Source organism: Schistocerca piceifrons, chromosome 3, assembly GCF_021461385.2.
Source record: "Schistocerca piceifrons isolate TAMUIC-IGC-003096 chromosome 3, iqSchPice1.1, whole genome shotgun sequence".
NCBI classification, from domain to species: Eukaryota; Metazoa; Arthropoda; class Insecta; order Orthoptera; family Acrididae; genus Schistocerca; species Schistocerca piceifrons.
The window spans coordinates 229,686,051-229,701,101 of NC_060140.1; the positions used below are offsets into that span (position 1 = coordinate 229,686,051).

General features: G+C 41.8%; 1 protein-coding gene across 2 annotated transcripts in view; it reads left to right on the forward strand.

Annotated features, from left to right (window-relative positions):
* Window positions 1–15,051, forward strand: part of LOC124787808 (integrin alpha-PS1) — a 563,745-nt gene that overhangs the window by 494,002 nt on the left and 54,692 nt on the right. For both annotated transcript variants that reach the window (XM_047254733.1, XM_047254734.1), the window contains 3 exons: window positions 1,125–1,359; window positions 9,184–9,332; window positions 9,422–9,663. In XM_047254733.1, the coding sequence (XP_047110689.1) occupies window positions 1,125–1,359; window positions 9,184–9,332; window positions 9,422–9,663 (626 nt within the window). The remainder of the gene's footprint in view (window positions 1–1,124; window positions 1,360–9,183; window positions 9,333–9,421; window positions 9,664–15,051) is intronic.

Sequence of the window (15,051 nt, forward strand, 5' to 3'; positions counted from 1 at the left end):
CTACTGATTTGGGAGGTGTGACAACTATCCATTCATCTGATGTAGGCCTAAAAAGATAACAGCTGCAAACTGTAGCTCATAGTTGTGTTCACTCAGCATTTCATAGACTGTATAGGTTGTAACAACTATCCATTTGAAAGAAATTCTGACATTCCTTGCAATGGTTACCTTTTCTGATGAATCTAACATCGGATCTGTGTTCATCCATTTTGATAGTTATAAATCCTGCCAGTTGTTGCGTTACAAAAATTTTTTAATGAAAGATAGTGGTTATGGGGTTTCTATATATGATTATTTTGTCAAAACAGTTCATAAATTAGAGTTTTTAAGTGTTTGTGGTGATATACAATTTTAAATAATCATTAAATGCCTAGATATCTCATTAACAGAATAGACAGAAAAAAGTTATAATGATTTTAGGGGGCACCTTGAACTAAATAATTTAATTAACAGGTGTTATTTGAAAAGTGATAAGTTTATTGCTGTAAAAGCAGAGATTATGTTAATGTACATCTATGGCATAACTCTAGTGAAGCCTACAGCTAAATGAGATTGATGAGCAAGACTCAAGAACTGATTGAGTGATGTCTTTGTTAGCAAACCATAATAACTTATCAGAAAAATTTCATAGAAGCTATAACTTTAGCACCACTGAAGGACAAAAAGTTAATGAGATGCACTGGTGCAAGGTATTTCTCACTATTTGACTGTCTCTTAGGTTCAAGTGTGCTCCTACAAAAGCTCAAAAATTAAATTCTAATAAATCCAAATTTGTAAATAGCAACATCCAAACAATTAATTTTAGTGACTGTAGGAGCACTTCAGTAATGAAACATTATTTCTAAGACCATTGACAATATTAATGTGCCCTACTATTTACTTTTGAAATAGCTGCACATTACAATTTTATGAACTTGGCATCTAATTTCTTTTAGCGTTTTGCAGGCTTAGTAGAATAATGATTATGGTTGTAGGTGACAAATTAATTTCTGCATTTCATTAATTAATTATCCTTATATGTCCTTCAGTTACTATGTAATTTTGTCCTTTATCTTCTTTATACAATGAAGTTGTGAATTCTAATAACTGTTCAGAAGTTACTTATAAAACATATCATTTTGCAGGAAAATACACGTGACATTCAGTCTCCAATCAGCTTCCGTTTAGCATATACTCTTGTACAAAGAGAACCAAGACAAGCAGAAGAAGGTCAGCCACTACCTACAATTGACAGCTTTCCCATTCTGAATCAACAAGAGGCTTCAAAAGTGATTCATGCAACATTTCAAAAGGATTGTGGTGACAATGATATCTGTGAGAGTGAACTTGTTGTGGATGCAAGACCAGTTCTCACACAAGGTAATTTACATTTAAATTCTTAATTTATTTAACTTGAAGGAAATAATATTTTCTATTTCCATCTAGTGTAACACCAGCTATTTTCTATTTATATTCTGTGCAGATGAAAAGAATTTGATTGAATATTTGTTTCTAGTACTATACAAAATTTTTTGGTGGTTTACTTATTTTTTTATTTTATTTTTTTCATATCAATTGGCTACGTGTGTGTATATGAATTATGCAATCATATCAAGTCATGAAGTGACACTTCAAAACAAAAGTTCTCCCTGCACAACGACAGATACATGTATACTGACAATACATTGGCAGGCTGAGGCTTTGAATACCCGTTGGAATAATTAGTTGCCTCCAATGGGAAATACAGCTGAAAACAATGTGACTTGAGCTCTAATTTAGGTTCAGTGTTAATAAATGAGGACACTTCACAGTACAGTGAAAGTTAAAGTTTAGAAGCACCACACCTGTTCGCATTTATGTGTCACCAGTGAGTTTTATTTAGAAAAGAAATAAAGATGAGTAATACACCAGCATTAAAAGTGATTGCTGCTCTTCATTTTGCTTAAAAGATGAATTATTTCATCTTTTGTAGTCAGTGGCTTCCCCATCTACTGGAAGGAAACAGGGGGAAGTGAAAGAAGTTTCTCTATGTGTGGCATTTTTGGATAACAGTCTTTCATTCTTTGATTTCCTCCCAGGGGTTTGACTCTTTGGCAAGTTTGTACTTTGCAGCATCTTTTCCATTCAGTGCTGCTTGTCTGTCTTCTTACTATTCTTTTTCTCCTCCCTTGAGGAACATGTCTGGAATGTTTTGGGGAATGTTATCTGCCTTTTCAGTGGCCAACATCAGAACAATCTCTCCACTGTTTTTCGTTCCTTTTTTCTTTCTTCATTTTCCTTGTTGTATCCTTCCTCTGCTTCAGTGTTTGAGGTTCCTCTTTTTCCTCTTCCTCTCTGTGCACTCCTGAAGGCTGGTCCATGCATCAGATGTACAACAGGTGACTGGGTAATGGGTAATTCCCAGTCTCAGGTAAACAGGTAGGGTTTGCACATACCACCTGATATAGGCCAGGCCCAGGGAGGGGTGATTGCTTGGGCTGCTACCTTCCCAAATTGCCAATTGGACCCTCTGTCAGGTGTTTGGGAGGTGTGACCTGAGATGTAAACCAACACCTAAGATGAGTGAGCCCACTCTCTGAGGGCGGCCCCCAACTGGAAGGAGCACACCGTCGGAGATGCTGGCAATCATGGGGGATTTTCAGAATGAGATTTTCACTCTGCAGCGGAGTGTGCAGCGATATGAAACTTCCTGGCAGATTAAAACTGTGTGCCAGACCGAGACTCGAACTCGGGACCTTTGCCTTTCACGGGCAAAGGCTCTACCATCTGAGCTACCCAAGCACAACTCACACCCCGTCCTCACAGCTTTACCTCTACCAGTACCTCGTCTCCTAATTTCCAAACTTCACAGAAGCTCTCCTGCAAAACTTGAGAGCTTCTATGAAGTTTGGAAAGTAGGAGACGAGGTACTGGCATAAGGAAGGCTGTGAGGACAGGGCGTGAGTTGTGCTTGGGTAGCTCAGATAGTAGAGCCTTTGCCTGCAAAGGGCAAAGGTCCCGAGTTCGAGTCTCGGTCCGGCACACAGTTTTAATCTGCCAGGAAGTTTCATATTAGTGCACACTCCACTGCAGAGTGAAAATCTCACTCTGGAAACATCCCCCAGGCTGTGGCTAAGCCATGTCTCCACAATTTCCTTCCTTTCAGGAGTGCTAGTTCTGCAAGGCTCGCAGGAGAGCTTCTGTAAAGTTTGGAAGGTAGGAGACAAGGTACTGGCATAAGTAAGGCTGTGAGGACAGGGCATGAGTCGTGCTTGGGTAGCTCAGATGGTAGAGCACTGGCCCGCGAAAGGCAAAGGTCCCGAGTTCAAGTCTTGGTCCGCCACACAGTTTTAATCTGCCAGGAAGTTTCTTGGGGGATTTTCTTGCAATGGGCCAAACATCATCTTCACAGTCAATATCTTCTACTAAATGTAAACAGAATGAGGCTCACAATTCAAAGAACCCCTCAGCTGCTGCACGGTTCTCATGGTTTCACATACTAAAGACCATCAGTCATTTGCTGTGGTGAATCCGTTTATTATTCAGAAAGGTGTTGGTGCAGTTGCCAGCCCTGTGAAGTCCTGCTCTCGTTTACCCAATGGCACTTTGCTTTTGGAGACTACTTCTGATTCTCAAGCACAACAACTGCTTGCAGCTTTGCTCCTCCATGGCTGTCCTGTTCATGTCGAGGTCCATGAAATGTTGAATTCTTCCTGTGGTTTATTTACACTAGGCTGTTTGATGGTCTGACCAAGGCAGAAATCCAAACATACCTCTCCGATCAGGATGTCATTGCAGTTCATCGACTGATGAAAAAGGTAAATGCATCCTTAGTACCCACACAGATTCTTCTTCTCACTTTTGACAGTTGGTGCTTCCATCAAAGACCACAGCAGGCTATGGAGTTATCACAGTCCGATTGTATGTTCCAAAACCAATGTGCTGCTACCAGAGTCATCATTACAACCACACTTGAATGTCCTGTGGACACCCGGCCAAATGTGTAACCTGTGGTAGGGATGCTCATGAGGGCAATTGTCCACCTCCTCCTCCCTGCTGTATCAATTGCAATAGTGACCATGCAGCTTCCTCCTGAGATTGTCCCATCTATCTCAATGAGCGGACCATCCAGGAGATCTGGGTGAAGGAAAAAGGCCCTTATCCTGTTGCTCGCAATTTTTTGGCTAGTTGGAAACCCTGCTTTCTACCATCTGGCACTTACAGTACTGTTCTTGCTATGTCTCGCTCCTGAGGACAGCATTCCATCTCATGGGAGGGCCATGCTGCTCATCTGGGATGATATTCAATGTCAACCCATCTCCCTGATTACCCAACTTCAAGCTGTTGCAGTCCGCATTTTCCTTCCTCACTTCACCTTTTCCCTTTGTGCCATTTACATCCTTCCATCATTGTGTCACCAGGGCAGACTTCTTCCAGCTTCTGAGGCAACTCCCTCACCCCTTTCTGCTGCTTGGTGACTCTAATGTGCACCATCCCCTTTGGGGTTCTACCAGAGCCTGTCTGAGAGATACCCCTCTTGGCTGACCTTCTCAATCAACTTAATCTCATTTGTCTTAATACGGGAGCAGTCACGTTTCTTTCAGATTCCTCGCACACCTATTCCCATTTGGACCTCTCCTTCTGCACTGCCCAGCTTGCCTGTCGTCTTGAGTGGTCCATTCTCTGTGACATGTACTTGAGCGTCCATTTCTGGTGTGCTGTCCGATTGCTGACTCCTATCCCACCTATGTGCACACTCACATGACAGGTTTCTGGGGCCAACTGGAGGCTTTACTCCTCCCTGGCAAGCTTCAATGAACAACATTTCCTCAGTTTTGATGGCCAGGTAGAATATCTCACAAACATTATCCTTACTGCTGCAGAACATTCCATTCCTTGCACTACCTCTTTAGTGCACTGTGTCCCTGTCCGTTGGTGGACTGAGGCATGCCACAGCGCAATTTGCACCTGGAGACAAGCTCTCTGAATTCTTAACCATCATCCTACAATGGCAAACTGCATTTGTTATAAACAGTTGCATGCAAAGTGTCATCGCATTCTTCAGGATAGCAAAAAAACTAGCTGGATTTCATTTACTAGTTTTTGAAATAGTTCCACTCCATCTTCCATTGTGTAGGCCAACCTATGATGGCTCTCTGGGACGAAGGTCCTTTCCCCAATTTCCAGCCTGACCAAAGCAGATGATGCCATAGTGGAACCTATTGTTATCTCCAATACCTTGGATAGCTATTTTGCAGAGATTTTGAGCTCCACCCACTATCACCCTGCCTTCCTCCATCAGACCCCAAGGCCGGACAATGTTCACGTTCAGATGTTGCAGAACCTTTCTCTTGCAGGCAAGCACATTCTCCATCATACATACAATCACATGGGGTAGAGGGCATGTTTCCCAGATGCTGGCATGGAGCCACTCTCATCCCCATACCTTAGCCCAGTAAGGACAAACACCCTTCTAACTACTGCCCCAATTCTCTTGCAAGCTGTGTTTGCAAGATGATGGAACGTATGATTCATGGCCAGCTGGTATGGTGGCTTGAGTCTCACAATTTACTAACCACCACACAGTGTGGATTTCGAGTGCGCCATTCTGCAGTTGACCACATTGTCACTTTTTCAACCTATATTGTGAGTGGTTTTCTATAGAAGTACCAGTCTGTGGCTGCGTTTTTCAGTTTGGAGAAAGCCTACGGCACCTGCTGGAGGACTGGTATCCTCCGTACATTCTACATGTTGGGTTTCCAGGGCCACATGCCATGTTTCCCTCAGGAATTTTTAAAAGACCAAGTTTTCAAGGTGTGTGTGGGTTCTGCCTTGTTGGACATTTTTATCCAGGAAACAGTGGGCCTCAGGGTTCCATCCTGACCATCATCCTCTTTGTTATTGCCATTAACCTTGTTACGGCCTGACTCCTCTCGGGCATCTCCGGCTCCCTTTTCATTGACAATTTTGCCATATGTTGCATTTCTCCATGGACTTGCCTCCTTGAGCAGCATCTTCAGCATTGTCTTGATTGTCTTTACTTCTGAAACATCAACAACGGATTTCACTTTTCCACTAAAAAAACCCGTTTGTATGAATTTCTGGTGGCACAATTGATTTCTTCCACCATATTTACACCTTCAACCTGTTGCTCTTCTGTTTGTTGAAACTATTAAATTCCTGGGGCTCATGCCCAATAGGAAACTTTCTTTGTCCTCCTGTGTGTCTTACCTAGTTGCCGACTGTACGCGGTCCCTCAATGTCCTACGTGTCCTCAACGGTACTTCCCTGAGAGTGGATCAGACAACTCGCCACCATTTGTACCGGTCCCTCGTCTGTCCGAAACTAGACTATGGGTGTTTCATTTATGCATCTGAATGTCTGTCCGTCTTACGCCATCTCAATACAATCCACCATCATGGCATCCATTTGGCCACTGGTGCCTTTTACACTAACCCAATTGAGAGTCTGTATGCAGAAGGTGCTGAACTGCCATTGTCATACCGCTGTGATTTTCTCCTCAAAATATATGCATACCATTTGTGTGCCATGCCTGCCACCTATCCTAAGCCTCCTTCTTCAATGATTTCTTTGATTGCCAGTATGGAGCGTGTCCATTTTCTCTGTTACCTCCTGGAGTTTTCTTTCATCTTTTGCTCTGGCAGCTTAACTTCATGCTACCTGCCACTTTCTTGATAGGTGTGAATCATTCACCACCTTGGCTTCATGTGGTGGCACATGTTCACCTACAGAATTTTGCGATAGTACCTTTGCGTACACTGATGGCTCTCAGACTGACCTTGGTTTTGGGTGTGCCATCGTCATTGGCCCGACGATTTTTAGTATTGCCTTCCAGAACACTGCTCAGTATTTACAGCGGAGCTCTTCACTCTGTATCAGGCCACACAGTACATCTGGTGACACTGGCTTTTCAATTGTCATCTGTTCCAAATCTCACAGTGCTCTTCACAGTCTCTGTGTGCTGTACACCATCCATCCCTTAGTGCAACGGGCCCAGGAAAGGTTTTGCTTGCTCGCTTTTGATGGAGCCACTGTGATTTTACATGGGTCTCTGGTCACATTGGTCTGATAGAAAACAAGGCCGCTGATGCTGCTGCCAAGGCTGCAGTCCTCATACATCGACCTTCTTGCCATGAGGAGATCATGTTGCGTATTGGGCACTGTCTTTTTAGCTATCACCATTTATTAAATTATGATCCCCCACCACTTTGTGCTCATTGCCCTCAACCTTTAATGATTTGCCATTTCGTGATGGAATGCCCATTTTTAATGACTTATGTTGTCATTTATGTTTGTCGTCTGAGTTATTGTCTGTTTAGCAAATGATCATAGGCTGTTAACTGCAATATGATGAAGGACATTTAATCTTTGGCTCAGGAACTCCATTCTCTCTATGGCATATTTTGTGGAACTTTCTCCAAGTCCCTGTTTTTAGCTGTCTCTCCTTCTGTTGATTGGGCTTAACATGTAGTAGTTTTTAACTCCTTTTTCATCTTTGTGTTCTACTGTTCTGACATGGGCACATATGACCCTTGTAGTTTTTGCACCCTAAAACAACCCTTCATGCTGATGGTTTTACTGCCATCGAACACTACCTGTCTCAACATCCTCCAAAGTCTGCACCCACTACCACATTCCCCCATACACCTTGCCAACTGTATACTGAAACACAGCTACTTTTACTTTGAGGGCGAGGTATACAAACAAATCCATGGCACAGCCATGGGAACCCACATGGCAACCTCCTATGCCCTGTTTTTTATCAGCCATCTATAGCAACCATCCTAGCCTCCCTAAACCCCAAACCCCTTGTCTGATCCAGGTTCATTGATGACATCATAATCCGGACTCATGGCCAAGACACCCTATCCTCATTCCTCCATAACTTGAACACCTTCTCTCACATCTGGTTCATCTGCTTATCCTCAACCCAGTGGGCCATCTTCCTCAATGGTGATATCCAACACTCTGATGGTTCCATTCGCACCTCTGTTTGCATTAAACCCACTAATACCAACAGTACCTGCATTTCCACACCAAGAAATTCTTCCTATACAGCATGGCAACAGTATGCTGAAGGTCCAACAAGAGACTTCACAGAAAGACACTCACCCCCCCCCCCCCTTCCTCCGCCCTCTCAAACATAGCCACAAACAGATTTCCCGTGCCACATCCTCACACATCCTAAACCCCCCCCTCCTCCCCCCCCCCTTCATCACCAATAATCAGCTTTGGAGGGCACCCCTGTCATCTTCCAGTATATCTGTGCACTGAAAGAATTGACTTTTGCCAAGGCTTTGAATATCTATCATCCTTCCTGGAAATGGACGTCCTACCCAAGATCCTTCCTACTCTCCTTACGTGGTACTCTGCCACCCACCCAATCTACATAACATTCTGGTCCATCCCTATGCCACTCCCCTTGCCCATTTGCAAGATCTGGCCAAACCACCTGCCCAGCACCTCCTACTCCGGTCCTGTCACAAGCTTATCCTACCCCATCAGAAAACAGGGCCAACTATGACAGCGAATTCTACTGCAATCCTTGCAGATGTTTTTATGTTGATATGACAACCAACTAGCTGTCCACCAGGATGAATGACCACCATCAAACTATGCCCAAGAACAAAGTAGGCCAACCAGTGGCACAGCATGCAGCTGAAAACAACATGTTCGATTTCAATGGCTAATTCATAACTCGCACCACCGGGATACTTCCGTCCACCACCAGCTTTTCTGAACCAAGCAGATGCGAGTTGACCTTGCAACATGTCTTCCACTCTTATGACCTTCCTGGCCTCAATCTCTATTAACTCACTGCCCTACACCTTCCACCTCATTGTTTCCCCTTTCTCTGTTCTGTCAGCCCCTCCTGATCCAAGTCTCCAAATCACTTTTGTGCGCCATATCCCACTAGCTCCAGTACCTATGTACCACTTTTGTGTGTGTGTGTGTGTGTGTGTGTGTGTGTGTGTGTGTGTGTGTGCGTGTGTTAGAGAGAGAGAGAGAGAGAGAGTGGGGAGAGGATTTATTCTGAAAGTTACTAATTTTCTTTATCTTTTGTGCATGCCTGTCAGCGAATAATTGCTTCTGCTATTCAGTTAGTGGTCTCCTTCACTCCTAAATATTTAATTTCTAAATACACAATTTACACCACCAGCTCATTTTGTCACAATGTTAATTTCTTTACATTTTTTGTTTCAGGGGAATCAGGTGCATGGGACTTAACCCTTGGGCGAGATCAGGAGATGAAGTTAGATATACAAGTGAATAACTACAGGGAATCTGCTTATGAGGCACAACTGTTTATATCTCACCCTGCAAGTCTCAGCTACATTGGACACAAAACTGAAGTAATGATGATTACATCCTGATAAATAATATTGTATTTAATTATTTTGTATTTTAATGCCTAAGTTTATTTTCTTCTTTCTTCCCTCAGAACAAGAAGCTTATATGCAGGCCATACAACAGCACATTGGTATCATGTAGCTTGGGAAACCCTTTCAAGAGAGATATGCCTGCAAAATTGACAGTCCGATTTGACCCAAGAGGTCTGGATGATATTGAGTCATTACTTGAATTTAGGGTCTTTGCAAATTCTACATCTACTGAAGTAAACCCACAGGATCCTCTGAAACTTCACATTGCTGTCATCAGAAAGGCAGAGTTATCGATAAGAGGGTAAGAGACTGCCTCATATTTCTTCAGTCATATGTATTATATGTGCAAAGTTCCCCTATAAGTAAGGGACTTCCTCATGTTTCTTCATTCACATTTGTTATTTGTGCCAAGTTTATCTGTAAGGAAATTTTTTTTATCAAAGGTAGCATATTATCAAATATGGTACTGGAAAGTCCTGGGTGGAGTGCAGCATTAGAAGTAGTAGAAGTGACCATCAATGTATAATAGATATGTTGAACGACTGACTGGCACTTATATGAGATTGAAATTAAGGGTAAGCTTTTGCTCCTCAGAGATAACTAAGAGGAAAACACACACACACACACACACACACACACACACACACACACACACACACACATGACTACAGTATCCCAGTCATCGGCATTGTGCCATTGCTGCAGCAAACTAGAATAAAAAATTGGATTGGGCAGAGAATTTCTGCGGGGGGGGGCGGGGGGGGGGGGGGGGATGCAGCCATGGGGACTGAACCTGAAGCTTTGTCACACAGATATGGTCTGGTGCTCATAATGTTAGTACAAGATTTTTTTGACAGTAGTTATTTGTTAGTTGGTACATGACATCACTTTTTCACAGATATGTCTTTCTTTCGTGGAGTAGATACCTGTGGTGGAACTGACCTAATCATTATAGTAGGCAACTCTTGGTATCGCTCTACAATCCCTCCCCCCCCCCCCCCCCCCCCCTCTCTCTCTCTCTCTCTCTCTCTCTCACACACACAAACACACACACACACACACACACACACACACACACACACACACACACACACCTGCATTACCAAATTTGTGATTCCTTGATACTTCATGATGTACTCTATCAACCAATCTCCCCATATTGTCGAGTGGATGGAGTGCACTGTTGGAGGATGGTGGATTGGGATGTGCCAGAAGCTGCTTGCAAAGTAGCAGAATCCCTTTATTAATGTATTACAAGCTAAAGCTTTTATTTAGTGGCAACTGGAAGGTGGGCCTCAAGCCACTGACACTGTGGTAGTGAAGTGTTGTAGTATGATACCGGCCACCGTTACGCTCAGCACAGCCAATATTTGGCATGACCTGGCATCACAGATAGTGCTGGCTACTGGCCTGGCTGTGTCAGACTGATACTGCCAGTTGAGTGTGAGATGCTGAGTCCTGCCGCACAGTGGCATGTGGTGGGTGCAGAAACCCACCGAGTGAACCCCCAGACCAGTGACAGTGACTGGGTCTGGCAAGAAATCCTGTGATCAGTGGCCAGGAGGGCCTCTGTTCAACCCTTAGCCCATCAGGCAGGCAGGCAGTTCTGTCTGGAAGATGGCACAGTGGTGGTCCACATCAAGTAAGAAACAGATTGCTCGTCCTTACAGCGAAACAGGCAAGTACATAAATAATTTTTCTGTCGGACAGCAAATACTATAGGTGAATACAATGTTTGTTGTGCTATACATGTCATGGAATTGGCATCACTGTTTCTTCAGTGAGTTGTCATGGACCATGGGATTAAGTTCCTTGTCAATTAGCAGAAGTTGGCTCAGCCAGACTGCTCCAAGCCAAGTGCGTTTTCCTCATGACCAGCTGTAGCCGAGGATCGGCAGTCTTTTTTACAGGAGATTTTTCTTAAATTTTCCATCGGTGAATGTAGATGAGCTCCTGTAATTCTATGAACAAATTTTGTTTCTACTGTTGGGATACTTCTTAGTTACAAGCAGGAAACAAAATACAATGAAAAGTAATGCTTTTACATATTTCTCATGACTTAGTGTTGAAATGCAGGCTGTATTGCAATAAGGGCTTTCAGATAAATTTTTGGATTGATGCTGTCACACAGTTTACGCACTCATTGATCTCAATGTTGTGCAGCTTTTTTTTGATATGGAGTATAGTGTAATAAAATGTGCTTTGCAGACAAATATTAAACACATATCACCTTAAGCCAACTATAAACAAACAATGGTTAACTTTCTGAAGCTGAATTGGTTTTGAGTTCAGATCGTTTTAGAAAATTTGATCACAGCTATTTCAGTAATTTGTTTCCAGCTTTGCTCATCTGCTGTTGTTAATCACTATCCAATATGGTTGTAGTGATTCCATCTGATTCCTGTTAGCATCAGTATGAATAAATTTATGTGAATGTAAGCAGTCACCCATGACCTACAGCACTACACTTGTGGATGGCACAAGCATACAGACACCCACTACTGTTCTATTTATTTATTTATTTTTCCCATAGCCGACTATTTCTGCCTGATGTTACGAAAGACATCGACAACAAAACACAGAGATTTCACTGCATCACACAAAACTTTAACTGATAAATAACAGGTGTAGAAGGCTCATTACGACTGATAATCAAGTAAATGAATAGAGCACGGCTTCTCTGTAAATAAAACTTGGGTATGACTGGGTATCATGTCCTGACACTATGGATATAATCTTTCATTTTGCATAGTGCACATAGGAATTAGCTAAATTATAACAACAATATATTTTTCACACTGAAACATGATGTAAATACACTACATATTTTTTAATACCATAAGTTTTTAGAGAGTTTTATGAAACTTGTCTTTGAATATTGTTCTGCAACTGTTATACAGTTTGCATTCAGCAAGATGATTTAATATACTGTGTTTTGCACATTCCTCATCATCCTGCCTGTGAAATATTTCAAGTGGAAATTCATGTAATTAAAGATCCTAAACTTACATTTCTCCTATAAATAAATTGTACAAAACAAGACTCAATGCCTTTGCTGAACTTAGTAGTTGGAGCTGTGAGTCCAACTGAAAAATCACACAAACTGCCAGTTACATAACTTTTGCATTCACTACAAGTTGTTGCTCACTGTAAATGCACTAAATTATGTAATGATCTGGAAACCCAAAAATCTGAAGTCCAACAAAGCTTGAAAATAAATAATTCCCTCTTCTTTTGAAGGTTGTTCATACAAGTAAAAGTACCCTTACATCTGTAACAACCATGCTACTAGATGCATTTCTATGCTAAAACACAAACTAAGTTGACACACTGTGAAGACGCTTCTGGGAGAGACTGCAAATCATAAATGCCTTTACAGTCACTCCCACCAGCCACAACACTGAGTGTGTATTAGCCAGTAAAACATGAATGAATCACTGTTCGGAAGGAAGCTCTTTCTGAGACGAAGAAAGGTACTCTTCAGCCTCATTAGTACTCCTTTCTTCATCCACTGGGGCTGAAGACCTCACTGTTTGGTCCCCTCCCCCAAATAAACCAACCAATTTTCTTCCAGAGAGGAGTGATTTCAACATTTCCAGAGCTCTCCAACAGCTGATGTTCATCGTCTTCCTTTCCAACATGTAATTGTTCAGTAACAGTATCTGATGTGTCTTCCTCACAGTTTGAAGTGCCAGAAGGCTTCATAAGTGTGTTAATAGTATTTGTCAAGAACAAGCACCTTTGTGTTCTTGCTGGTGGACTCCAGTTGTAGCCACCTTTCTGATGGCACACTTTATGGTATCTTGATTGACATGCTAGTCAGAAAAAATGTAATGCTAATGGTTTGTTCTTTTACAAAAAACTGAGCAATAGCTTTAGCTGTCTATATCCTGTAATTCATGGTGGTGGTGTGTTTTTGTGTGTCTTCTTGTCAACTTTATGGATTGTACTTAAAATTTTCTTTTGCCCTTTCTGTTGTTTCCATTACTGCTGGGCATTGTTCTGATAATGCACACCAACATGGTTTGGAGAAAAATGCTGTCCTGATATTCAAAATGTCAAGTTGTTCATGAATTCTGTGAAACAAGCTATGTTCTCTGCTATATCACTCTGCACTTCTTTAATTGCCATAAAAGTTCTGACAGCTGGAGCAACAAAGGAGCTGAGGACCTAAAGTGCTACTTTTACATTCATTTTCCGGTATTTGCTAACAGAATTCTTTAATTACAAGCTTTGTTGGACTTCAGATATTTAGGTTTCCAGATCATTTAATAATTTATTGCAAATTCGCAGTGAGCAACAACTTAGTAGCGAATTCAAAACTGCAATGTTTACAGCCGTGCAGAGTGGCTGTGTGGTCTGAGGTGTCATGTCATGGATTGCGCGGCCCCTCCTGCTGTAGGTTCGAGTCCTCCCATGGGCGTGGGCGTGTGTGTTGTTCCTAGCATAAGTTAGTTTAAGTAGTGTGTAAGTCTACAGACTGATAACCTTAGCAGTTTGGTCCATTAGGAATTCACACACATTTGAACAGTTTTTGCAATGTATACAAGTGTCAGCATGATGAAATTCTCATACTGTTGCATTCCCTTCTATTCACTACTGAGTAAATGCTCATGCAACAGACGCTAAGTGATACAAAGGAATGGCAGAAAGCACAGGTTGCTCACTTATGCCTGGTTTCCACCTCAGCAAATAAAAATGACTGAGAATTCCCTCTGTTGTAACTGATGGGTGAGCAGGAGAAAACATTTTTTCATGTTCAATATGCATTCGTTAGTGTTCACTCGTGTTGTCAGTCTTTTATTGAAGCATTAAAGGAAGCTTGTGTCCTTTCTGCTTCTTCACTAGTAGCTGCTTTCTATGCAAACTGCTTTATGTTTCTAAATGTCAAGTAATACTATGCTTTTAAATTTCCTCTTCAAATGTAGCGAGGAGCGTCATCAACTGACATGTATAAAGTTTTGGAATAACACTATAGAAGTCAGGGGCTATGATCCAGTTTTAAGTGCACTAACTCTACACATTACACGAATATTTAGAAATTTAGAAACCTTCAGTCTTTTTTTACTTACTCCATTTTGATTGTTTTATGAAAAACAGTGGATAAAATACTCCTGTCTCAACATCAGAGATTTAAATTGTAGCTATAATTAGTGTTGTTATCATGTGAAACATGAAGATTTTTACAGGAAAAATGATGATGATAATAATAACAATAATAATAATAATAATAATAATAGCACACAGTGTTAATAGTGTTGGCACACTATACTCATTCTCCCATATTCTCTTCCTTTCCCTCCAGTGATTTCATTTAAAAATGGTATCATATTGTTCCTGTGCAAGAAGCACAATTACCACATTATATCAATATCTATGACTGATTCAATTTAGACAGGATTGGGTACTTAGGGCTCTTTATTATGTTTTAATCGTCAGTAATATTTTTATTTAGCTGGATTCAGAATCAGCTTCCATAACCTTTCCTTATGTTTAACGGAAACTCTGAACGTTTTTAGTACAGGATTTGTCTGTCTGCTCGTTCAACAGTTGATGTACTCGCAGGCACTCAGCACAACGACTCCATCCACTGCGGTGCTATGTCAGAAAGAATTGTTCTTCTTCACAGATGCCGGACAGTGGCAATTACTTGAAGCTGATTATGCTCAGGCACAGTTGCCAAATATTT